The 24,462-nt window shown below is 49.2% G+C and overlaps 2 protein-coding genes across 2 annotated transcripts in view; one reads left to right on the forward strand and one right to left on the reverse strand.

The window, feature by feature from the left end:
- The window catches only part of prelp (proline/arginine-rich end leucine-rich repeat protein), a 67,599-nt gene extending 54,967 nt beyond the window's left edge, over positions 1–12,632 (reverse strand). Inside the window, exon 1 of the mRNA XM_078420221.1 lies at positions 12,434–12,632. Coding sequence (XP_078276347.1) covers positions 12,434–12,454 — 21 coding nt within the window. The 5' untranslated portion in view covers positions 12,455–12,632. The remainder of the gene's footprint in view (positions 1–12,433) is intronic.
- LOC144605153 (decorin-like) lies at positions 12,435–23,851 on the forward strand. Its single transcript, XM_078420226.1, has 7 exons — positions 12,435–12,663; positions 14,490–14,602; positions 15,435–15,648; positions 16,544–16,657; positions 18,162–18,255; positions 22,055–22,193; positions 23,657–23,851. The coding sequence occupies exons 1-7, from the start codon at positions 12,453–12,455 to the stop codon at positions 23,849–23,851; spliced, it is 1,080 nt and encodes a 359-aa protein (XP_078276352.1). The 5' UTR covers positions 12,435–12,452.
- The last annotated feature ends 611 nt before the right edge of the window (positions 23,852–24,462 follow it).

Raw genomic sequence — 24,462 nt, forward strand, 5'->3', positions numbered from 1 at the left:
GATCAGGGAGAGTGAGGAGGTTATAGATAGGAGTTACAGGGAGGTGGTCACTCCTAGACCACAGGAGGTAGACAAGTGGGTCACTGTTAGGGGGGGCAAGGAACAGAGGCAGGGACTAGGGAGTACCCCGGTGGCTGTACCCCTTGGAAATAAGTACTCCTGTTTAAGTACTGTTGGGGGGGACAGCCTACCTGGGGGCAACGACGGTGCCCGGGCCTCTGGCAAGGAGTCCGGCCCTGTTGCTCAGAAGGGTAGGGAAAGGAAGAGGAGAGCAGTAGTAATAGGGGACTCTATAGTGAGGGGGTCAGATAGGCGTTTCTGTGGACGCAGTCGGGAGACCCGGATGGTGGTTTGCCTCCCTGGTGTCGGTGTCCGGGATGTGTCTGAGCGTGTCCAGGATATCCTGAAAGGGGAGGGAGAGGAGCCAGAGGTCGTGGTACATATAGGTACCAACAATATAGGTAGGATAAGGGAAGAGGTCCTGAAAGGAGAATTCAGGGGGCTAGGAAGTGAGTTAAAAAAAAGGACTTCCAAAGTAATAATCTCAGGCATACTGCCTGTGCCACGCGATAGTGAGAATAGGAATGGAGTGAGGTGGAGGATAAATACGTGGCTGAGGAACTGGTGCAGGGAGCAGGGTTTCAAGTTTCTGGATCATTGGGACCTCTTCTGGGGGAAGTATGACCTGTACAAAAAGGACGGGTTGCATCTGAACCCGAGGGGAACCAATATCCTGGCGGGGAGATTTGCTAAAATAACTGCGGAGACTTTAAACTAGTACGGTTGGGGGGAGGGACTCAAACACAGATAGCTAATAGGCAGTGTGTGAGGCAGGAGGCAGAAAAGGGAAACACTCAGACCCAATATGTAGGAGAGAAAGAAGGGAAAAGAAATAAACTGAGAATAAGAAATGATGGGTCCCTTAAATGTGTATATTTTAATGCTAGGAGCATTGTAAGAAAGGTGGATGAGCTTAGAGCCTGGATTGACATCTGGAAGTATGATGTTGTGGCGATCAGTGAAACATGGTTGCAGGAGGGTTGCGATTGGCAATTAAATATTCCAGGATTTCATTGTTTCAGATGTGATAGAATCGGAGGGGCAAGAGGTGGGGGTGTTGCATTGCTTGTCAGGGAGGATATCACAGCAGTGCTTTGGCAGGACAGACTAGAAGGCTCGATTAAGGAGGCTGTTTGGGTGGAACTCAGAAATGAGAAAGGTTTAGCAACACTTATAAGGGTGTATTATAGACTGCCAAATAGGGAACGAGAATTGGAAGAGCAAATATGTAAGGAGATAGCAGATATTAGTAGTAAGCACAGAGTGGTGATTGTGGGTGATTTCAATTTTCCGTATATAGACTGGGAATCACATTCTGTTAAAGGGCTGGATGGTTTGGAGTTTGTAAAATGTGTGCAGGATAGTTTTTTGCAGCAATACGTAGAGGTGCCTACCAGAGAAGGGGCAGTGTTGGACCTCCTGTTAGGAAATGAGATGGGTCAGGTGACGGAGGTATGTGTTGAGGAGCACTTTGGGTCTAGTGATCATAATGCCATTAGTTTCAATATCATTATGGAGAAGGTCAAATCTGGACCAAGGGTTGAGATTTTGAATTGGAGAAAGGCTAATTTTGAGGAGATGAGAAAGGATTTAAAAGGAGTGAAATGGAAATTGTTGTTTTATGAAAAGGATATAATAGAGAAATGGAGGATATTTAAAGGTGAAATTTTGAGAGTACAGAGTCTTTATGTCCCTGTTCGGTGGAAAGGAAAGAATAATAATTTGAAAGCCGTGGTTTTCCAGGGAAATTGGACACTTGGTTCGGAAAAAGAGGGAGATATACAATAAATATAAGCGGCAGGGAGTAAATGAGGTTCTTGAGGAATATAAAGAATGTAAAAGGAATCTTAAAAAGGAAATTAGAAAAGCGAAAAAAAGATATGAGGCTGCTTTGGCAAGTAATGTAAAAGTAAACCCCAAGGGGTTCTACAGATATGTCAATAGCAAAAGGATAGTGAGGGATAAAATTGGTCCATTAGAGAGTCAGAGTGGACAGCTATGTGCTGAGCCGGAAGAAATGGGGGAGATATTAAACAATTTCTTTTCTTCGGTATTTACCGAGGAGAAGGATATTGAATTATGTGAGGTAAGCGAAACAAGTAGAGTAGTGATGGAAATTAGGAGGATTAAAGAAGAGGAGGTACGGACACTTTTGAAGAATATAAAAGTGGATAAGTCTCCAGGTCCTGATAGGATATTCCCTAGGACATTGAGGGAAGTTAGTGCAGAAATAGCAGGGGCTATGACGGAAATATTTCAAACGTCATTAGAAACAGGGATGGTGCCGGAAGATTGGCGCATTGCACATGTTGTGCCTTTGTTTAAAAAAGGTTCTAAAAGTAAACCTAGCAATTATAGACCTATTAGTTTGACGTCTGTGGTTGGAAAATTAATGGAAAAGATACTTAGGGACAATATATATAATTATTTGGATAATCAAGGCCTGATTAGAAACAGTCAACATGGATTTGTGCCTGGAAGGTCATGTTTGACTAATCTTCTTGAATTTTTTGAAGAGGTTACCAGGGAAATTGATAAGGGCAAGGCTGTGGATGTTGTCTATATGGACTTCAGTAAGGCATTTGACAAGGTTCCACATGGAAGGTTGATTAAGAAGGTTAAATCATTGGGTATTAATAGTGAGGTTGCAAGATGGATTCAACAATGGCTGAATGGGAGATACCAGAGGGTAACGGTTGACAATTGTATGTCAGGTTGGAGGCCAGTGTCTAGTGGAGTACCCCAAGGATCTGTGTTGGGTCCACTGTTGTTTGTCATTTACATTAATGATCTGGATGATGGTGTGGCAAATTGGATTAGTAAATATGCAGATGATACTAAGATAGGTGGAGTAGTTGATAGTGAGGTAGATTTTCAAAGTCTACAGAGAGACTTGGGCCTTTTGGAAGGGTGGGCTGAAAGATGGCAGATGGAGTTTAATGCTGATAAGTGTGAGGTGCTGCATTTTGGTAGGACAAATCAAAATAGGACGTACAGGGTAAATGGTAGGGAATTGAGGAATGCAGTGGAACAGAGGGATCTGGGAATAACTGTGCATTGTTCCCTGAAGGTGGAATCTCATGTGGATAGGGTGGTGAAGAAGGCGTTTGGTATGCTTGCCTTTATAAATCAGAGCATCGAGTATAGAAGTTGGGATGTAATGTTGAAATTGTACAGGGCATTGGTGAGGCCAAATCTGGAGTATGGTGTGCAGTTCTGGTCGCCAAATTATAGGAAGGATGTCGACAAAATGGAGAGGGTACAGAGGAGATTTACTAGAATGTTGCCAGGGTTTCAGCACTTAGGCTACAGAGAGAGGTTGAACAGGTTGGGTCTTTATTCTTTGGAGCGTAGAAGGTTGAGGGGGGACTTGATAGAGGTTTTTAAAATTTTGAGAGGGACGGACAGAGTTGACGTGGGTAGGCTTTTCCCTTTGAGAGTGGGGAAGATTCCAACAAGGGGACATAGCTTCAGAATTGAGGGACAAAGGTTTAGGGGTAACATGAGGGGGAACTTCTTTACTCAGAGGGTTGTGGCTGTATGGAATGGGCTTCCGGAGGAAGTGGTGGAGGCTGGCTCGATTTTATTATTTAAGAGTAAATTGGATAGGTATATGGATAGGAGGGGATTGGAGGGTTATGGTCTGAGTGCAGGTAGATGAGACTAGGTCAGGGAGAATGGTCGGCGTGGACTGGTAGGGCCGGACAGGCCTGTTTCCATGCTGTAGTTGTTATATGTTATATGTTTGTTATATGGAGCAGCCTCGGTAGTCTGAGGTTGGAATTCCAAAGCTTTGTGTAACGGAACCCTTCCCCTCTAACACTTTATCCCACGCCAATCCCTGCCTTCAGTCTCCCTGTCTGTGGGAACATTCCCCACCCAGTCTCTTCCTTGCACCGAATGCCAAAGACAGGAGGAACATGCGTGGCAAGGACTCGCGAACAGCACATCTTTCATTCATTGTTCCTTATCTCTCCACATCATCGTCTGTATCTCTCCTTTCTCTTATCCCTAACCAGTCTGAAGAAGGTTCTCGACCCGAAACGCCACCCGTTCCTTCTCTCCGGAGATGCTGCCTGACCCGCTGAGTTACCCCAGCTTTGTGTGTGTGAATCTCCTGGAATTACAGTTGTCCACGGTATTAGTCACCCTGACATTTGTGGCTCTGTTTGTACAAATCAACTGCAAACCCACACTTGTGGTGGCAGGACAGATGTTTCCCATTTGCCTTTCCTCGTGCGTTATCATTTTAAGGCGCTGCATGTTCATTTGAGGTTTTTGCTACAAGCCGGGCATATTTGTGACAGAGAACAGGAGCATGTTTACTGCAAAATGGGCGGCACGGTGGCGCAGCGGGTAGAGCTGCTGCCTCACAGCGCCGGAGACCCGGGTTCCATCCCAACTACGGGCGCTGTCTGTACGGAGCATGTATTTTCTCCCCGTGACCTGCGTGGGTTTTTCTCCGGGTGCTCCGGTTTCTTCCCACACTCCAAAGACGTGCAGGTTTGTAGATTAATTGGTTTAGTATGTCAGCTAGATAGAGCTCTTAAGGATAGCGTAGTCAGGGCGTATGGGGAGAAGGCAGGAACGGGGTACTGATTGAGAATGATCAGCCATGATCACAATGAATGGCGGTGCTGGCTCGAAGGGCCAAATGGCCTCCTCCTGCACCTATTGTCTATTGTCTATAGTATAAATGTAAATTGTCCCTAGTGTGTGTAGGACAGTGTTAGTGTGCGGAGATCGCTGGTCGGCACGGACTCGGTGGGCCGAAGGGCCTGTTTCCACGCTGTATCTCTAAACTAAACTAAACTAAACTACTGGATGTTGGATCCTGGAAGTTGGAGCCACAGACCGCTGAAGATATGAATCTGAGGAAATGCCTTGACCCGAAACGTCACCTCTCCATGTTCTCCAGAGACGCCTAGTTTAACTGTTCCTAATCCCCTGATTATCGCCTTCTCCACAGCCAACAATGGACCATTGTGGGCTCCGCCTTTCCATTCGGCCCATCAAGTCAACCCTGCCATTCAATCACGGCTGATCTGTCTCTCCCTCTCAACCCCATTCTCCCCATAACCCCTGACACCCACACTAACCCCTCACCACAACCACAACCCAGACTAAACCAATCTCGAATGCGCTCAGAATGTGTACGATGATCACTTCACAGCAGAGGTGAGATGGAGGAACCAGCACAACGTCGTTTTATAACGGGTCGCTGTGTTTGTGCACTTTTGCTCTGCTTTAGTTTAAGTTCGTAAGTTCTAGGAGCAGAATCAGGCCATTCGGCCCATCAAGTCTACTCCACCATTCAATCACGGCTGGTCTATCTCTCCCTCCTAACCCCATTCTCCTGCACTTCCCCCCATAACCCCTGACACCTGCACTAATCAAGAATCTATCTATCTCTGCTTTTAAAATATCCACTGACTTGTGGCCTCCACTGCCGTCTGTGGCAAAGAATCCCACAGATTCACCACCCTCTGACTAAAGAAATTCCTCCTCGTTCCATAAGGCCATTTGTTATAGGAGCAGAATCAGGCCATTCGGCCCATCAAGTCTACTCCGCCATTCAATCATGGCCGATCTATCCCTCCTAACCCCGTTCTCCTGCCTTCTCCCCATATCCCTCTGTCAGTCAGGGGTTATGACATACAGAGGGATACGGGCCAAACGCAGGCAGGCGGGCCTGGGGTAGCTGGGGTATGTTGGTTGGCAGAGGTAATGTGGGCTGAAGGGCCTGTTTCCATGCTGTACGACTCTGTGACTCTATGACTAGCTGTTGGCTGTAACGTCATGAGAGGGGATCTTATAGAGACGTATAAAATTATAAAAGGACTGGACAAGCTAGATGCAGGAAAAATGTTCCCAATGTTGGGGGAGTCCAGAACCAGGGGCCACAGTCTTAGAATAAAGGGGAGGCCATTTAAAACTGAGGTGAGAAGAAACTTTTTCTCACAGCAGTAACAGGATCGTTCCGAGTCAGCGTGGATTTACGAAGGTGAAATCATGCTTGACTAATCTTCTGGAATTTTTTGAGGATGTAACTAGGAAAATGGACAGGGGAGAGCCGGTGGATGTGGTGTACCTCGACTTTCAGAAAGCCTTCGACAAGGTCCCACATAGGAGATTAGCGGGCAAAATTAGAGCACATGGTATTGGAGGTAGGGTACTGACATGGATAGAAAATTGGTTGGCAGACAGAAAGCAAAGAGTGGGGATAAATGGGTCCCTTTCAGAATGGCAGGCAGTGACTAGTGGGGTACCGCAAGGCTTGGTGCTGGGACCGCAGCTATTTACAATATACATTAATGACTTGGATTAAGGGATTAAAAGTACCATTAGCAAATTTGCAGATGACACAAAGCTGGGTGGCAGTGTGAACTGTGAGGAAGATGCTATGTGGTTGCAGGGTGACTTGGACAGGTTGTGTGAGTGGGCGGATGCATGGCAGATGCAGTTTAATGTGGATAAGTGTGAGGTTATCCACTTTGGTGGTAAGAATAGGAAGGCAGATTATTATCTGAATGGTGTCAAGTTAGGAAAACGATATAAGATTATTAAGGGGTTGGATATAAGATTATTAAGGCGTTAGAGGCAGGAAACATGTTCCCAATGTTGGGGGAGTCCAGAACAAGGGGCCACAGTTTAAGAATAAGGGGTAGGCCATTTAGAACTGAGATGAGGAATAACTTTTTCAGTCAGAGAGTTGTGAATCTGTGGAATTCTCTGCCTCAGAGGGCAGTGGAGGCCAATTCTCTGAATGCATTCAAGAGGGAGCTAGATAGAGCTCTTAATGATAATGGAGTCAGGGGGTATGGGGAGAAGGCAGGAACGGGGTACTGATTGTGGATGATCAGCCATGATCACATTGAATGGCGGTGCTGGCTCGAAGGGCCGAATGGCCTACTCCTGCACCTATTGTCTATTGTCTATTGTCTATTGAATTCTCTGCCACAGAAGGCAGTGGAGGCCAATTCACATGATGAATTTAAAAGAGAGTTAGATAGAGCTCTGGGGGCTAGCGGAATCAAGGGATATGGGGAGAAGGCAGGCACGGGTTACTAATTGTGGATGATCAGCCATGATCACAATGAATGGCGGTGCTGGCTCGAAGGGCCGAATGGCCTCCTCCCGCACCTATTTTCTACGTTTCGATGTTTCTATGAGAGCAGGAGGCAGTCGACAGTGAAGCAACTTTGTGTGTGTTGGCAGCAGAGAGAGTTCTCCTTGCCTGAATCACTGCTGCAATTATTAAACAGAAACATAATCTGCTCAAGTGCCAAGCATTAAATCACCGTGACCCGGCTTGGACACAGGAGAGGCTTACATTCAACAAGCGTCTGGCAGTCAAACTGCCAGCTCACCATTAGTCCTGTCCCTAGGACTGCCATAATTCTAAAATAAGAACAGAGTGTCCTGTGTGTGAGTGCGCAGAGCTCAGCGAGTGATGTGTTGAAACCGTTTGCATTGCGGATGATAAACGCCAAATAATATTCATAATAGATGCACAGAGCCACTTGCCCAGGTTCCGCATGGCAGCTGGAAAGGGTTCAGAGAAGCCTTATGAGGATGTTGCCAGGACTAGAGGGTGTGAGCTACAGGGAGAGGTTGGGGCAGGCGGGGTCTCTATTCCCTGGAGCGCAGGAGGGTGAGGGGTGATCTTATAGAGGTGTACAAAATCATGAGATGAATAGATCGGGTAGACGCACAGAGTCTCTTGCCCAGAGTAGGGGAATCGAGGACCAGAGGACACGGGTTCAAGGTGAAGGGGGAAAGATTTAATAGGAATCTGAGGGGTAACTTTTTCACACAAAGGGTGGTGGGTGTGTGGAACGAGCTGCCAGAGGAGGTAGTTGAGGCTGGGGCAAGAGAGAGCTAGATAGAGCTCTTAAAGATAGCGGATTCAGGGGGTACGGGGAGAAGGCAGGAACGGGGTACTGATTGTGGATGATCAGCCATGATCACATTGAATGGCGGTGCTGGCTCGAATGGCCGAATGGCCTCCTCTTGCACCTATTGTCTATTGTCTATTGTCTATCCCAATGTTTAAGAAGCAGTTAGATAGGTACATGGGTAGGACAGGTTTGGAGGGATATGACCAAGCGCAGGCAGGTGGGACTGGTGTAGCTGGGACATGTTGGCCGGTGTGGGCAGGTTGGGCCGAAGGGCCTGTTTCCACACTGTATCACTCTATGACTCTGTGGTTCTAACTAACAAAGTATTACTAACAGGGCAAATGTGAACTTGGTGTACGTGAGGGGAAACCCACCTCAAAAGAGGCTACCTGATTCAAAACTCAGGAGGTGAAAGTATCTCCCTTCTCCTCTCTCCCAGACGCAAGTCTGAAGAAGGGTCTCAACCCGAAAACATCACCCATTCCTTCTCTCCAGAGGTGCTGCCCGTCCCGCTGAGTTACTCCAGCATTTGTGTCATGGGTAGGTCAGGTTTGGAGGGATATGGGCCAAACGCGGGCAGGTGGGACTAGTGTAGATGGGACATGTTGGCCGAGTTGGGCCGAAGGGCCTGTTTCCATGCTGTATCACTCCATGACCCGATAACTCTAAACTCTTGTGTCTCTCTTCTTGGCTCTCCTTACCTCTCTCACACACACACTGGCTCTCCTTACCTCTCTCACACACACACTGGCTCTCCTTACCTCTCTCACACACACACTGGCTCTCCTTACCTCTCTCACACACACACTGTCTCTCACACACTCACACATCCTCTCACTCCTTCTCATTCTGTATCTCTCCACCTCTTCTCTCACTCTCTCTCTCTCTCGCACTCTCACGTTCTCTAAAAGAGTCTTGCGCCTCCACTTTGGCTGTTTCTCTTTCAAAAAGAGAATTTATTTTTGCTGTGTTAGCACGTTGCACATCTATATACTAAAACTCTCGTTTGTTTGTCTGTTTGTTCCTGAACTACGGCCAAAATGGTACACGATAGCGCGACAATTTTAGGCCCACCTTACTCACCATCGTCCCCTTGTTGCTAATGGAAGAAGTTTCATTGAAATCGGAGTTATATTTTTTAAGTTATTCACATTTTAAAGTTTAAATCTATCTCCTAAGGAGGGAGGGAGGGAGGGAGGTAGATAGATTCTTGATCAGTGCGGGTGTCAGGGGTTTCGGGGAGAAGGCAGGAGAATGGGGTTAGGAGGGAGAGATAGATCAGCCACGATTGAATGGCGGAGTAGACTTGATGGGCCGAATGGCCTAATTCTGCTCCTCAAACGTATGATCTAAAAGCACCATTGAACCATTGAGCGCCTTGTAATTATCCACATGACCACCAGAGGGAAGTCTCTTCATGGACACAGCATTACTCTTGATGGAACATGGAACTGGCCAGCACGGAAACAGGCCCTTCGGCCCACAATCCCCGCGCTGGACATGATGCATCAGTGTCCTAAACACCCAGAAAGCCTCAGTCACCCTGTGATGGAAGGCCAGTCCTGAACTTCCCAGAGACACAAGGAACTGCAGATGCTGGAATCTGGAGAAAAAAACACAAAGCTGCTGGAGGAACTCAGCGGGTCAGGCAGCGTCTGTGGACAGGAATGGACAGGTGACGTTTCAGGACCCGACCTTTCTTCAGAGCCGATCTGAAACGTCATCTCTGAATAGTGAGCGGCCTGGATAGAGTGGATGTGGAGAGGATGTTTCCACTGGTGGGAGAGTCTAGAACCAGAGGGCACAGCCTCAGAATTAAAGGACGTTCCTTTAGGAAGGAGATGAGGAGGAACTTCTTTAGTCAGAGGGTGGTGAATCTGTGGAACTCATTGCCACAGAGGGCTGTGGAGGCCACAAGTCAGGGGATATTTTTAAGGCAGAGATAGACAAGTTCTTGATTAGAACGGGTGTCAAGGGTTATGGGGAGAAGGCAGGAGAATGGGATTAGGAGGCAGGGATCAGCCATGATTGAATGGCGGAGTGGACTCGATGGGCCGAATGGCCTAATTCTACTCCTATAACTTGTGAACATGTGATCATCCTCCCACACTAGTCCCTCCAGCACTTTGTGTTTCGCTCCTGGAGAAACTCAACGGGTCGGGCATCAAATCCGAGCCACATCCTGATAAAACTGTTTTACATGGAAACAGGCCCTTCGGCCCACCGTGTCCACGCCGACCATCGACCACCCACCCGCTCACACTGGTTAAACGTTTTTCCACTTTCTCATCCACTCCCCACACACGAGGGGGCAATTTACGTGGGGCCGATTCACCAACAAACCCCCACGTCTATGAGATGTGGGAGGAAACCGGAGCACCCAGAGGAAACCCAGTTGGTCACAGGGAATACGTGCAAACTCCACACGGGCAGCAGCCGAGGTCAGGGTGGAACCCGGGTCTCTGGCGCCGTGAGGCAGCAGCTCCACCCGCTGCCCCGTACCTGCCTCAGGTTGAAGGTTGTGGGCGGGTGGGGATGGGTGATGGGGGATTTACCAGCGTGTGGTATCCATTTGTCATCTCACCCCATGCTCACTGGCCCAAGTGCTGAGGTGCAGTTGCTGTGGTCACACCTGTGCGTGACATGGGCACTAGGACTTAGATCTGACCAGATGCCCTGGAGCTTGCTTCATCACTGACTGGGATCACACCAGGAGCAGCAACTCCACGTTTAGTCCAGTTTAGTCCAGAGATGCAGCGCGGAAACAGGCCCTTCGGCCCCTCCGACCAGCCATCCCAGCACACTAATGCTATCCTACACCCACTAGGGACAGTGTACTAATTTACTGAAGCCAATTAACCTACAAACCCGGACGTCTTTGGAGTGTGGGAGGAAACCGGAGCATCCGGAGAAAACCCCACGCGGGTCACGGGGAGAACGTACAAACTCCGTACAGACGGCGCCCGTAGTCAAGATGGAACCCGGGTCTCTGGCGCCGTGAGGCAGCAGCTCTACCCGCTGCGCCACCGTGCCGACCTGCAGGTTCCATGTACCTGTGAAAATGCATTTCAAGGATAAAATGCACAGTTTAGTCATTCTTGTCTCTTCTTTTGAAAGAGTGAGAAGGTTCTGACTGTCTACCCTCTCTATGCCGCTCACAATTTCAGGAGGGAATGTGGATTATGTGCAGGCAGGTAAGAGATGTTCTACATACACACACTAGGGACAACATACAACCCTACCAAAGCCGATTAACCCACACACCTGTGGTAGTAAACCAGAGCTCCCGGAGAAAACCCACACGGTCTCGGCTCTCAACATCTGTAGCTCCCCCACAGATGCTGCCCGACCCACTGTGTATCTCCCACATCCCACTGCGCCCCCGTCTTTGCACGATGGTGAGATTAGTACAGGTGTCAGGGGTTATGGGGAGAAGGCAGGAGAATGGGGTTAGGAGGGAGAGATAGGTGGAGTCGTAGAGTCAAGTCAAGGCAATTTTATTTGTACAGCACATTTATAAACAACCCACGTTGACCAAAGTGCTGTACATCAGTTCAGGTACTAATAAACGAACATACAATGGCACACAAACATAACAGCACATACATAAACAGTTCACAGCGCCCGCTCAGAGGGCCTCAAACGCTAGGGAGTAGAAATAGGTTTTGAGCCTGGACTTCAAGGAGTGGATGGAGGAGGCAGTTCTGATGGGGAGTGGGATGCTGTTCCACAGTCTAGGAGCTGCAACCGCAAAAGCGCGGTCACCCCTGAGCTTAAGCCTAGACCGCGGGATAGTGAGTAGCCCCAAGTCGGCCAACCTGAGGGACCTGGAGTTAGAGAGGTGGGTTAGAAGATTTTTGATGTAGGGGGGGGGGAGTGTCCATTTAGGGCTTTGTATGTGAATAGGAGGAGCTTGAAGTTGATTCTGTACGGTACAGGGAGCCAGTGGAGAGAGGCCAGAATCGGGGTGATGTGGTCCCTTTTACGGGTACCCGTCAGGAGTCTCGCTGCGGCGTTTTGGACCAATTGCAGGGGGGCAGGGACAGAGTGATACAGTGTGGAAACAGGCCCTTCGGCCCAACTCGCCCACACCGGCCAACAATGTCCCAGCTCCACTAGTCCCACTCGCCAGTGATTGGTCCATAACCCTCCAAACCTGTCCTATCCATGTACCTGTCCAACTGTGTCTTAAACGTTGGGATAGTCCCAGCCTCAACTACCTCCTCTGGCAGCTCGTTCCATACACCCACCACCCTCTGTGTGAAAAAGTTACCGTTCGGATTCCTATTAAATCTTTTCCCTTTCACCTTGAACCTGTGTCCTCTGGATCATAGATCGGCCTTGATTGAATGGCGGAGTAGACTTGATGGGCTGAAAGACCTAATTCCTGTGATTTATGAAGATGGGGATTAAGTTTGATGAGATCTCAGTGTAGGATTACTTGTGAACGTACTGTATGAGCTGATACTGACCTCTCTTCTTGCAGCCGCCATGAAGGTTGCTGTTCAGGCCATCGTTTCGTGCCTGCTGGCCTTCCTGCTCTGCCACGCCAAGCCCCCCAGGCTCTTCGGCCGCCATGAGCCCAGCGAGGAGGGTCTCGGCTCGGGAGCCGGGTGGGGCCCAGATTGGACGCCCGTTCACCGCCACGCCTGCCCTCCTCGCTGCCGTTGCCACGTCACCGTGGTGCAGTGCTCCAACCTCGGTAAGGACAACGGCCTATTCAGCTCAGTGCAGCTCAGTGCCACAGGTCAGTTGAGTTGAGTTGAGTTGAGTTGAGTTGAGTTGAGTTGAGTTGAGTTGAGTTGAGTTGAGTTGAGTTCAGTTCAGTTCAGTTCAGTTCAGTTCAGTTCAGTTGAGTTCAATTCAGTTCAATTCAGTGGAGTTCAGATTAATCCAGTTTAGTTTAGATTAGGTTAGTTGCCTTTATTGTCATGTGTTCCGAGGGACAGTGACGACCTTCGTTGAGTGCGATCCAGTCAGCGGAAAGACTGTACACGATTACATTCGAGCCGTCCACATTTTTCAGATACAGGATAAAGGATATAACGTTTAGTGCAAGATAAAGTCCGATTAAAGATAGTCCTAGGGTCTCCAGTGAGCTAGATGGGAGGTCAGGACCGCTCTCTAGTTGCTGATAGGACGGTTCTCACGGTTCAGCTGCCTGATAACAGCCGGGAAGAAACTGCCCCTGTATCTGGAGGTGTGCGTTTCCACACTTCTGTACCTCTTGCCCGATGGGAGAGGGGAGAAGAGGGGGTGACCGGGTGAGAGACTGGTCCTTGATAATGCTGGGTTATGGTGGCATTTAAGAGGCTTTTGGATAGGCAGGGAATGGTGGGAAATGGATTATGTGCAGGCAGATAAGAGATGGTCTAGGCATCATGTTGGGCATGGACATTGTGGGCCGAAGGGCCTGTTCCTGTGCTGTGCTGTTCTATGTTCTATGTTAATATACTAATCTTAGTGATGGAGCAGCCTCAGTAGACGGAGAATTCCAAACCTTTGTAGAACAGAATCCACCTTCTCAGACCCAAATGATCATGTTGATCCTCAGCATAGTGGAGGTCCACTTGCGTCCAGTCACAATGGGGAAGAAATGGCCCGGTGGAGCAGCGGTAGAGTTGCTGCCTCACAGCGCCAGAGATCCAGGTTCAATCCTGACCTCATGCGCTGTCTGTACGGAGTTTGCACGTTCTCCCCGTGACCTGCGTGGGTTGCATCCGAGTGCTCCGGTTTCCTCCCCAACTCCAAAGACGTGCAGGTTTGTAGGTTGATTGGTTTCTGTAAATTTCCCCCTGGTGCGTAGGGTGGACTAGTGTGAACTGGCCGGCACGGGCTCGGTGAGCTGGACAATGCTGTACCTCAGAAATTAAAACTTTATCAGGCAACTGAACCGTCCTACCACAACCAGAGAACAGTGCTGGACTACCATCTACCTCATTGGTGACCCTCGGACTATCCTTGATCGGACATTGCTGGCGTTACGTTGCACCAAACGTCATTCCCTTGTCATGTGTGCACAACGTAAATGGCTCGATTGTAACCACGTGTTGTCTTTCCACTGACTGGAGAACACACAACAAAAGGCGGCACGGTGGCGCAGCGGTAGAGTTGCTGCCTTACAGCGAATGCAGCGCCGGAGACCCGGGTTCCATCCCGACTACGGGCGCTGTCCGTACGGAGTTTGTACGTTCTCCCCGTGACCTGCGATCTTCGGTTTTCTCCGAGATCTTCGGTTTCCTCCCACACTCCAAAGACGCGCAGGTTTGTAGGTTAATTGGCTTGGTAAATGTTTTTAAAAAATTGTCCCCAGTGGGTGTAAGATAGTGTTAATGTGCGGGGATCGCTGGTCGGCGCGGACATCGGTGGGCCGAAGGGGCCTGTTTCTACGCTGTGTCTCTAAACTAAAAGCTTTTCACTGTACCTCACTCAGTACACGTGACAATAAACTAAACTGTAACTGTACCTGTAAGACTATCATGGGCACAAGGAGTGGAGGTGTTGAACTCACACTGTGACCGGCTTTAGGACTCGCCAAGGTTCCTCCGTACATTCCACGCGACACCACCATCCTCGACCTGCAGAATAACAAGATAAGGGAACTGATGGAGAGAGACTTCCGAAACCTGAAGGCCCTTCGGGTGAGTATGTTCTCACAGAATGTCGCCTGAGGTTGAATCAAGTGCTGATAACAGACAAATGATCAGATGTATGGATAGACACTGAATGCTGGAGCAACCCAACGGGACAGGCAGCATCTCTGGAGGGAAGGAGTGGGCGACGTTTCTAGCCGAGACCTTTCCTCAGATATATGGACAGGAAGGGATTCGAGGGCAAAGGGCCAAATGTAGGTAAATGTACATGGAAGGGCGGCATGGTGGTGCAGCGGGTAGAGCTGCTGCCTCACGGCGCCAGAGACCCTGGTTTGATCCTGACCTCTGGTGCTGTCTGTGTGGAGTTTGCACGCTCTCCCCGTGATCGCGTGGGTTTCCTCCGGGTGCTCCAGTTTCATCCCACATCTCAAAGGTTAATTGGCCTTCTGTGCCACACGGTTTGAGCTGTAGACTTTGAAAGGAATCAAGGGATATGGGGAGAAAGCAGGAACGGGGTACTGATTGTGGATGATCAGCCATGATCACATTGAATGGCGGTGCTGGCCTGAAGGGCCGAATGGCCTACTCCTGCACCTATTTTCTATGTTTCTGTGAAAGTCACATCCAGACGATAGACACATAATGCTGTAGGAACTCAGTGGGACAGGCAGCATCTCTTGAGAATCTGAAGAAGGGTCTCGACCCAAAACGTCACCCATTCCTTCTCTCCAAAGATGCTGCCTGTCCCGCTGAGTTACTCCAGCACTTTGTGTCTATCTTTGTTTGAAACCAGCATCTGCAGTTCCTTCCTGCACAAAGTCACGTCCGGGTCTGGTCCCGAAGTCTCATTTGCTTCTGTTTTGTTTCCCGTTGCATTTAGATTTTAATTCTTGTGAACAACAGGCTGCGGAGAGTCCACTCCAGGGCACTGGCCCCTCTCCCCAACCTCCGCCGTCTGTACCTGTCCAGGAACCTGATCAGCCAGGTCCCTGACAACATGCCCAACTCACTGGTGGAACTCCACATCTGTGACAACAAAATCAGGTCCCTGACGAAGAAGCCATTTGGCAAGATGGCCAACATGATTGCACTCGGTAAGAAACACGGAAACATGGAAACATAGAAACATGGAAACACGGAAACATAGAAACATAGAAACATAGAAACATAGAAACATAGAAATATGGAAACATGGAAACATGGAAACATGGAAACATAGAAACATACATAGATACATAGAAACATGGAAACATGGAAACATGGAAACAACATAGAAACATGGAAACACAGAAACATGGAAACAACATAGAAACATGGAAACACAGAAACATGGAAACATGGAAACATGGAAACAACATAGAAACATGGAAACATGGAAACAACATAGAAACATGGAAACACGGAAACATGGAAACATGGAAACAACATAGAAACATGGAAACATAGAAACATGGAAACATGGAAACATACATAGAAATATAGAAACATAGAAACATACGTAGAAACATGGAAATATAGAAACACGGAAACATGGAAACATGGAAACACAGAAACATGGAAACATAGAAACATACATAGATACATAGAAACATGGAAACATAGAAACATGGAAACAAAGAAACACACGTAGAAATATGGAAATATAAAAACATGTAAAATAGGTGCAGGAGTAGGCCCTTCGGCCCTTCCAGCCAGCACCGCCATTCAATATGATCATGGCTGATCTCTACAATCAGTTTCAATGAGGTCCCCCCTCATTCCTCTGAACTCCAGCGAGTGTAGGCCCAGTGCCGACACACGCTTGTCGTTAACCCGATTGGCCCGTGTACCGAGGCGCAGTGAAAGCTTTGTTGTCCACACAGATTAGTTCGTACTGCACGTAAACACAATCAAGCCAAAATTAAATTATTGAAATCTTTGCAGCTGCCGTGTGTAAAGTTGGCAACGATAAGGATTCTTTGCGCTAACGAGTGTGTCTGTCTCACGCAGAGTTGAGTCGGAACCCCCTGCTGCCAAACGGGATAGCCAGAGGGGCTTTCGAAGGGCTGAAGTCCCTGTACTATCTCCGCATTACTGAGACCGGACTCACTGAGATCCCAAAAGGTGAGATCAGGTCAATGCCTCGCGGGTCAGTTCCAGTTACAGTTCAGTGTATTGTCACGTGTACTGAGGTACAGTGCAAAGCCTTCGATGCGTGCTACCCAGTCAGCGGAGAGACTACACGTGATTACAATCGAGCCGTTTACAGCGTACAGATACATGATAAGGGAATAATGTTTAGTGCAAGGTAAAGCCAGCAAAGTCCGATCAAAGATAGACACCAAATGCTGGAGTAACTCAGCGGGACTGGCAGCATCTCTGGAGAGAAGGAATGGGTGAGGTTTCGGGTCGAGACCCTTCTTCAGTCTGAAGAAACGTCACCCATTCCTTCTCTCCAGAGATGCCGCCTGACCCGCTGAGTTACTCCAGCATTCCGTGTCTACTTTCGGTTTAAACCAGCATCTGCAGTTCCTTCCTACACAAAGTCCGATCAAGGATAGTCCGAGGGTCACCAATGAGGTAGATAGTAGTTCAGCACTGCTCTCTGGTTGTGGTAGGACGGTTCAGTTGCCTGATAACAGCCGGGAAGTCGACATTCACGCCCAGTCCGCCATTCAGTCATGGCTGATCTATCATTCTTGAATCTTGAAATGGGACAGATTTCTTCTTTTTCTTTGTTTGTTCAACAACTAATGCCACGGAGATTCTGAAGTGTTCTCCTCTCTGTCTCCACTCCTGAGATCCACTTCCAATAACTTCACACGTTCATAAGACATAGGAGCAGAATTAGGCCATTCGGCCCATCGAGTCTACTCTGCAATTGAAATAATGGCTGATCTATCTCTCCCCTCCTAACCCCATTCTCCTGCCTTCTCCCCTTAACCCCTGACACCCGCACTGATCAAGAACCGATCAATCTCTGCATTAAAAATATCCACTGACTTGTGGCCTCCACAGCCTTCTGTGGCAATGAATTCCACAGATTCACCACCCCCTGACTGAAGAAATTCCTCCTCATCTCCTTCCTAAAGGAACATCCTCTTATTCTGAGGCTACGACCTCTGGTCGCAAAGGTTAAATCAGAGAACTGACCCAGTGGCGGATCCATAGTTGGACACATCATTCCCAATGCTATACTGCAGCAATACTACAGGCCAGCGGTAGAGTTGCTGCCTCACAGCGCCGGAGACCCGGGTTCGATCCCGACTACGGGCGCTGTCTGTACGGAGTTTGTACGTTCTCCCCATGACCTGCGTGGGTTTTCCCCGGGTGCTCCGGTTTCCTCCCACACTCCAAAAGTCGTACAGGTTTGTAGGTTGATTGGCTTCGGTATAATTGTAAATTGTCCTTAGTGTGTGTAGGATAGTGTTAGTGTGCGGGGATCGCTGGTCGATGGGCCGAAGGGCCTTTTTCTGCGCTGTATCTCTAAACTAAACTAAACTAAAGTAGAATGATCAATGAAACAATGACAATCAAGTTAAGTCTTCCACATTTCAGATTCTTATTGCACTGATTGCAGTTCCACGAATGAAACATCACTCTGGTTGTTTTTGATGTTGTTTTCTAGACCTGCCAAGTTCAATATCTGAGATCCACCTTGACCGCAACAGAATTCTCAGAGTGGACGCGGATGACTTCAAAGACCTCCACAGTTTGATCAGGTGGAGTCTTCAGAATCATCTCTCAAACTGGGCCTGGGCTCGCTGGAGTTTAGAAGGATGAGGGTGGGACCTCATTGAAACTTACCGAACAGTGAGCGGCCTGGATAGAGTGGATGTGGAGAGGATGTTTCCATTGGTGGGAGAGTCTAGGACCAGAGGGCACAGCCTCAGAATTAAAGGACGTTCCATTAGGAAGGAGATGAGGAGGAATTTCTTTAGTCAGAGGGTGGTGAATCTGTGGAACTCATTGCCACAGACGGCTGTGGAGGCCAAGTCAATGGATATTTTTAAGGCAGAGATAGACAGATTCTTGATTAGTGCGGGTGTCAGGGGTTGTGGGGAGAAGGCAGGAGAATGGGGTTAGGAGGGAGTGATAGATCAGCCATGATGGAATGGCGAAGTAGACTTGATGGGCCGAAGGGCCTAACTCTATTCCTGTCACTTCTGACCCTCTGACTATCTCCTTTGTCCCGCTGACATTGAGAGGAAGGTTGTTTATGTGAAACTAATATAGTTCTCTAGCACATTCCGTCCAACCTTCACACGAGGGGAAGGATGAACAATGATTTGGAACTGGCTGGGAGAGTCAGCCAAGAAGGCAGCATTCCTGAATACAGGAGCCTCGGCTCAAAACAGAATCCACCATCGTTTCATCGCATCGTACAGTCCAATCTTTTATAAACTCCAATGTTTCAAACTTCCCTGTTGTTAGTTATTTACAAGTTATTCCTCCCTCCGTAACTCCCTGGTCCACTCGTCCCTTCCCACCCAAACCACCCCAACCTTGCTCGGGCACTTTCCCCTGCAACCGCACGAGATGCAACACCTGTCCCTTTACCTCCCCCCTCAACTCCATCCAAGGACCCAAACAGTCTTTCCAGGTGAGACAGAGGTTCACCTGCACCTCCTCCAACCTCATCTATTGCATCCGCTGCTCCAGATGTCAACTTATTTACATCGGCGAAACCATACACAGGCTCGGCGATCGTTTAGCTCAACACCTGCGCTCGGTCCGCGTTGGCCAAACTGATCTCCCGGTGGCTGAGCACTTCAACTCCCCCTCCCATTCCCAGTCTGACCTTTCTGTCATGGGCCTCCTCTAGTGCCATAGTGAGGCCCACCGGAAATTGGAGGAACAGCACCTCATATTTCGCCTGGGCAGTTTGCAGCCCAGTGGTATGAACATCGACTTCAGCAACTTTAGATAGTTCCTCTGTCCCTCCCTTCCCCTCCTCCTTCCCAGTTCTCCCTCTATCTTCCTGTCTCCACCTATATCCTTCCTTTGTCCCGCCCCCTCCCCTGACATCAATCTGAAGAAGGGTCTCGACCCGAAACGTCACCCATTCCTTCTCTCCTGAGATGCTGCCTGACCTGCTGAGTTACTCCAGCATTTTGTGAATAAATCGTTCCCAGCCCATCGCTGCTAAACATTGAAAATAAGTGCAGGAGAAGGAACATGGAAAACAGGCGCAGGAGTAATATTTGCTGACATTTATGTGGTCCAGGGTGATATGCTGAAATCACTAAGTCGGGTCTGAAGATAACTCCCTGTCCCACTGAGTTACTCCAGCATTTCATGTCTGTCTTCGATGCTGAGATCGTCTCTTGCATTTATTCCTTCTGCTCTTCGATTCTTAGACTTATGCTCTTCAGCCCAACCGGTCCTTGTGGACCAACGTTCCTTGACTAGATCAGTGCCAGCTGTAGGTGCAGCAGTAGGCCATTCGGCCCTTCGAGCCTGCACCGCCATTCAATGTGATCATGGCTGATCATCCGACTCAGTATCCCGTACCTGCCTTCTCTCCATACCCCCTGATCCCTTTAGCCACAAGGGCCACATCTAACTCCCTCTTAAATATAGCCAATGAACTGGCCTCAACTACCTTCTGTGGCAGAGAATTCCACAGATTCACCACTCTGTGTGAAAAAAAACTTTCTCATCTTGGTCCTAAAAGACTCCCCCCTTATCCTTAAACTGTGACCCCTTGTTCTGGACTTCCCCAACATCGGGAACAATCTTCCCGCATCTAGCCTGTCCAACCCCTTAAGAATTTTGTAAGTTTCTATAAGATCCCCCCTCAATCTTCTAAATTCCACCGAGTACAAGCCGAGTCTATCCAGTCTTTCTTCATATGAAAGTCCTGCCATCCCAGGAATTAGTCTGGTGAACCTTCTCTGAACTCCCTCTATGGCAAGAATGTCTTTCCTCAGATTAGGAGACCAAAACTGTACGCAATACTCCAGGTGTGGTCTCACCAATGCCCTGTACAACTGCAGCAGAACCTCCCTGCTCCTATACTCAAATCCCCTCGCTATGAATGCCAACATACTATTCGCTTTCTTCACTGCCTGCTGCACCTGCATGCCTACTTTCAATGACTGGTGTACCACGACACCCAGGTCTCGTTGCATCTCCCCTTCTCCTAATCGGCCACCATTAAGGTAATAGGGTCCAGGAGTGAGTTAGTGTCTGATCTACACTCACTCTCCCAACAAGACATTAATGGCAAGGCCATATTGGGTGACGTTGGTGAGATTGCACTTAGAGCATCGTGTTCAGTTCTGGCCACAGTGTTACAGGAAAGATGTCGTCAAGCTGGAAAGGGTGCGGAGAAGATTCACGAGGATGTTGCCAGGACTCGAGGGGCCTGAGCTACAGGGAGAGGTTGAGCAGGCTGGGATTCTATTCCTTGGAGCACAGGAGGATGAGGGGTGATCTTATAGAGGTGTACAAAATCATGAGAGGAATAGATCGGGTAGACGTACAGAGTCTCTTGCCCAGAGTAGGGGAATCGAGGACCAGAGGACATAGGTTTAAGGTGAGGGGGAAAAGATTTAATAGGAGTCTGAGGGATAACTTTTTCACCAAAAAGTCAGATTTCAGATTTGAAATCTAATGTCAGATTTGATCTATATTTGAGGAAAAATCGACCTCAGTGCCACAAGGTGGGTATGGAACGAGCTGCCAGAGGAGGTAGTTGAAGCTGGGACTATCGCAACGTTAAGGAAACAGTTAGACAGGTACATGGATAGGACAGGTTTGGAGGGATATGGGCCAAACACAGGCAGGTGGGACTAGTGTAGCTGGGACATGGTTGGCCGGTGCGGGCAAGTTGGGCCGAAGGGCCTGTTTCCACACTGTATCACTCTGTCAATCCAGGCTTGTTTGGGCAGGTCTCTAATTTAATCACAGTAACTCTGGTAAGAATGTTCAGATTATCTTGAGCAGCCAAACACAAAGTGCTGGAGGAACTCAGCGGGTCAGGCAGCATCTGTGGAGAACATGGATAGGTGACGTTTCACAAAGTGCTGGAGTAACTCAGCGGGTCAGGCAGCATCTGTGGAGAACATGGATAGGTGACGTTTCAGGCTGGGACCTTCAGGATCTGAGGAAGGGACCCACTTCAGTCTGAATCATGTCCTGGCCATTCCCTCCACAGATGCTGTGTGGGAAGGAACTTCAGATGCTGGTTTACACTGAACATAGACGCAAAATGGTGGAGTAACTCAGCGGGTCAGGCAGCATCTATGGAGAGAAGGAACGGGTGACGTTTCGGGGCGAGGCCTTTCTTCAGACCCGAGACGTCACCTATTTCGTTTCCGCAGAGGTGCTGCCTGACCCGCTGGGTTCCTCCACCGTTCGGTGTCTCCCTTCACGGACGCTGCCTGACCCGCTGGGTTCCTCCAGCACTCTGTTTCTTGCTGGGGGATAGTAGCATGGGTGGTTCCTGGCGTCTGGGTCGGGCTGGTCGATGCCGGGTGCCCATCGATCCTCACCGCCTCCGTTAACCCCCGGCAGGTTGAGACTCAGCTCCAACAAGATCCGGCACTTTGCCAACGGGACCATCGGGCACATGCCAAACCTCCAGGACCTGCATCTGGACAACAACAGGCTGACCGCCGTGCCACCAGGACTGTCCCGGCACAAGAACATCATGGTGAGATCACAGACTCGTAGACGCACTCCGCACGCAAACACCCGCCTACACTCCAACCTCCAGATCAGTATAAAGGAGAGTTAGATAGAGCTCTAGGGGCTAGCGGAATCAAGGGATATGGGGAGAAGGCAGGCACGGGTTACTGATTGTGGATGATCGGCCATGATCACAGTGAATGGCGGTGCTGGCTCGAAGGGCCGAATGGCCTCCTCCTGCACCTATTGTCTATGTCTCTATGTTCGGTCCACACCGACCAACGTGATCCATCTACACTGGACCCATTTGGCCATGTTTGGTCCATATTCCTTTCCTTCAACCTCAGGGCGGCACGGTGGCGCAGCGGGTAGAGCTGCTGCCTAACAGCGCCGGAGACCCGGGTTCGATCCCAACTACGGGTGCCGTCTGTAATAAGTTTGCACGCTCTCCCCGTGACCTGCGTGGGTTTTCTCCGAGATCTTCGGTTTCCTCCCATACTCCAAAGACGTGCAGGTTTGTAGGTTAATTGGCTTGGTATCAATGTAAACATTGTCCCTGGTGTGTGTAGGATAGTGTTAATGTGCGGGGATCGCTGGGCGGCGCGGACTCAGTGGGCCGAAGGGCCTGCTTCTGTACTGTAAACTAAACTAAACGAAAATATAAACTCAACCCAATTCATCCATGCAGACCGAGATGCCCCATCTAAGCTAGTCCCATTTGGCCCAAATATTGCTAAATCTTTCCTATTAAATGTTTCCCCTCTCACCTTATATTCATGTCCTCTGGTTCTCGATTCCCCTACTCCAGCCAAAAGACTCTTGTGTATTCAAAAGGACACAAAGTGCTGGAGTAAGATTCAATGAGGTCCCCCCTCATCCTTCTAAACCCCAGCGAGTGCAGGCCCAGTGCTGGCAAACGCTCATCATATGTTAACCCACTCATTCCTGGGATCGTTCTCGTAAACCCTCGCTGGAGCATCTCTCCAGAGCCAGCACATCCTTCCTCAGATATGGGACCCCAAACTCCTCACAATACTCCAAATGCGATCTGAACAGTGTCTACCTTTGCTGTAAAGAAGCATCTGCACTTCCTTCCTACACATCTTTGGAGAAAAAGAGATAGGTGACGTTTCGGGTCCAAAGAAGGGTCCTGACCCAAAACATCGCCCATCCATGTTCTCCACAGATGCTGCCTGTCCCGCTGAGTTACTCCAGTGCTCTGTGAAACGTCACCTATCCATGTTCTCCACAGATGCTGCCTGACCCGCTGAGTTACTCCAGCGCTCTGAGAAACGTCACCTATCCATGTTCTCCACAGATGCTGCCTGACCTGCTGAGTTACTCCAGCACTTTGTGTCTATCTTGGGTGTAAACCAGCATCTGCACTTCCTTCCTACACATCTCCCCAGTGTTACATCCCTGTTGTTTTATAGTCTAGTCCGCACGGAGTAAATGTTCCATGTGTCACGGTCTTGTTTCCTCGCGTAGGCACTCTATCTCAATGACAACCACGTGGCTCACATCAGGAGCGGGGACTTCTGCCCACAGTTCGATGACCCGACCAAGACCCCCTACGGCAGGATCAGTCTCTACGGCAACCCCATCCCCTACTGGGAAATCCAACCAGGCGTCTTCCGCTGCGCCCTCGACTGGATCTTCATCCAATTGGAACGGCCCAACTGAAGCGCCATCGCCCCGTGACTGGGACCAGAAGCTCCAGCTCCAGTCTCCAGCTGGGACCGTGCGTCTCAACATCAGGTCATAAGTGAAGGCAGGAACGGGGTACTGATTGAGAATGATCAGCCATGATCACATTGAATGGCGGTGCGTACAGGCTCGAAGGGCCGAATGGCCTCCTCCTGCACCTATTGTCTATTGATAGCACCAGAATTAGGCCATTCGGCCCATCAAGTCTACTCCGCCATTCAACCATGGCTGATCTATCTCTCCCTCCTAACCCCATTCTCCTGCCTTCTCCCCATAACCCCTGACACCCGCACTAATCAACAATCTATCTGTCTCCGCCTTAAAAATATCCACTGACTTGTGGCCTCCACAGCCGTCTGTGGCAAAGAATCCCACAGATTCGCCACCCTCTGACTAAAGAAATTCCTCCTCATCTCCTTCCTAAAGGAGCGTCCTTTAATTCTGAGGCTGTGCCCTCTGGTCCTAGACTCTCCCACTAGTGGAAACATTCTCTCCACATCCACTCTATCCAGGCCGCTCACTATTCTGTACGTTTCAATGAGGTCCCCCCTCAATCTGCTAAACTCCAGCGAGTGCAGGCCCAGTGC

Source organism: Rhinoraja longicauda, chromosome 24, assembly GCF_053455715.1.
Source record: "Rhinoraja longicauda isolate Sanriku21f chromosome 24, sRhiLon1.1, whole genome shotgun sequence".
In the NCBI taxonomy this organism is placed as follows: Eukaryota; Metazoa; Chordata; class Chondrichthyes; order Rajiformes; family Arhynchobatidae; genus Rhinoraja; species Rhinoraja longicauda.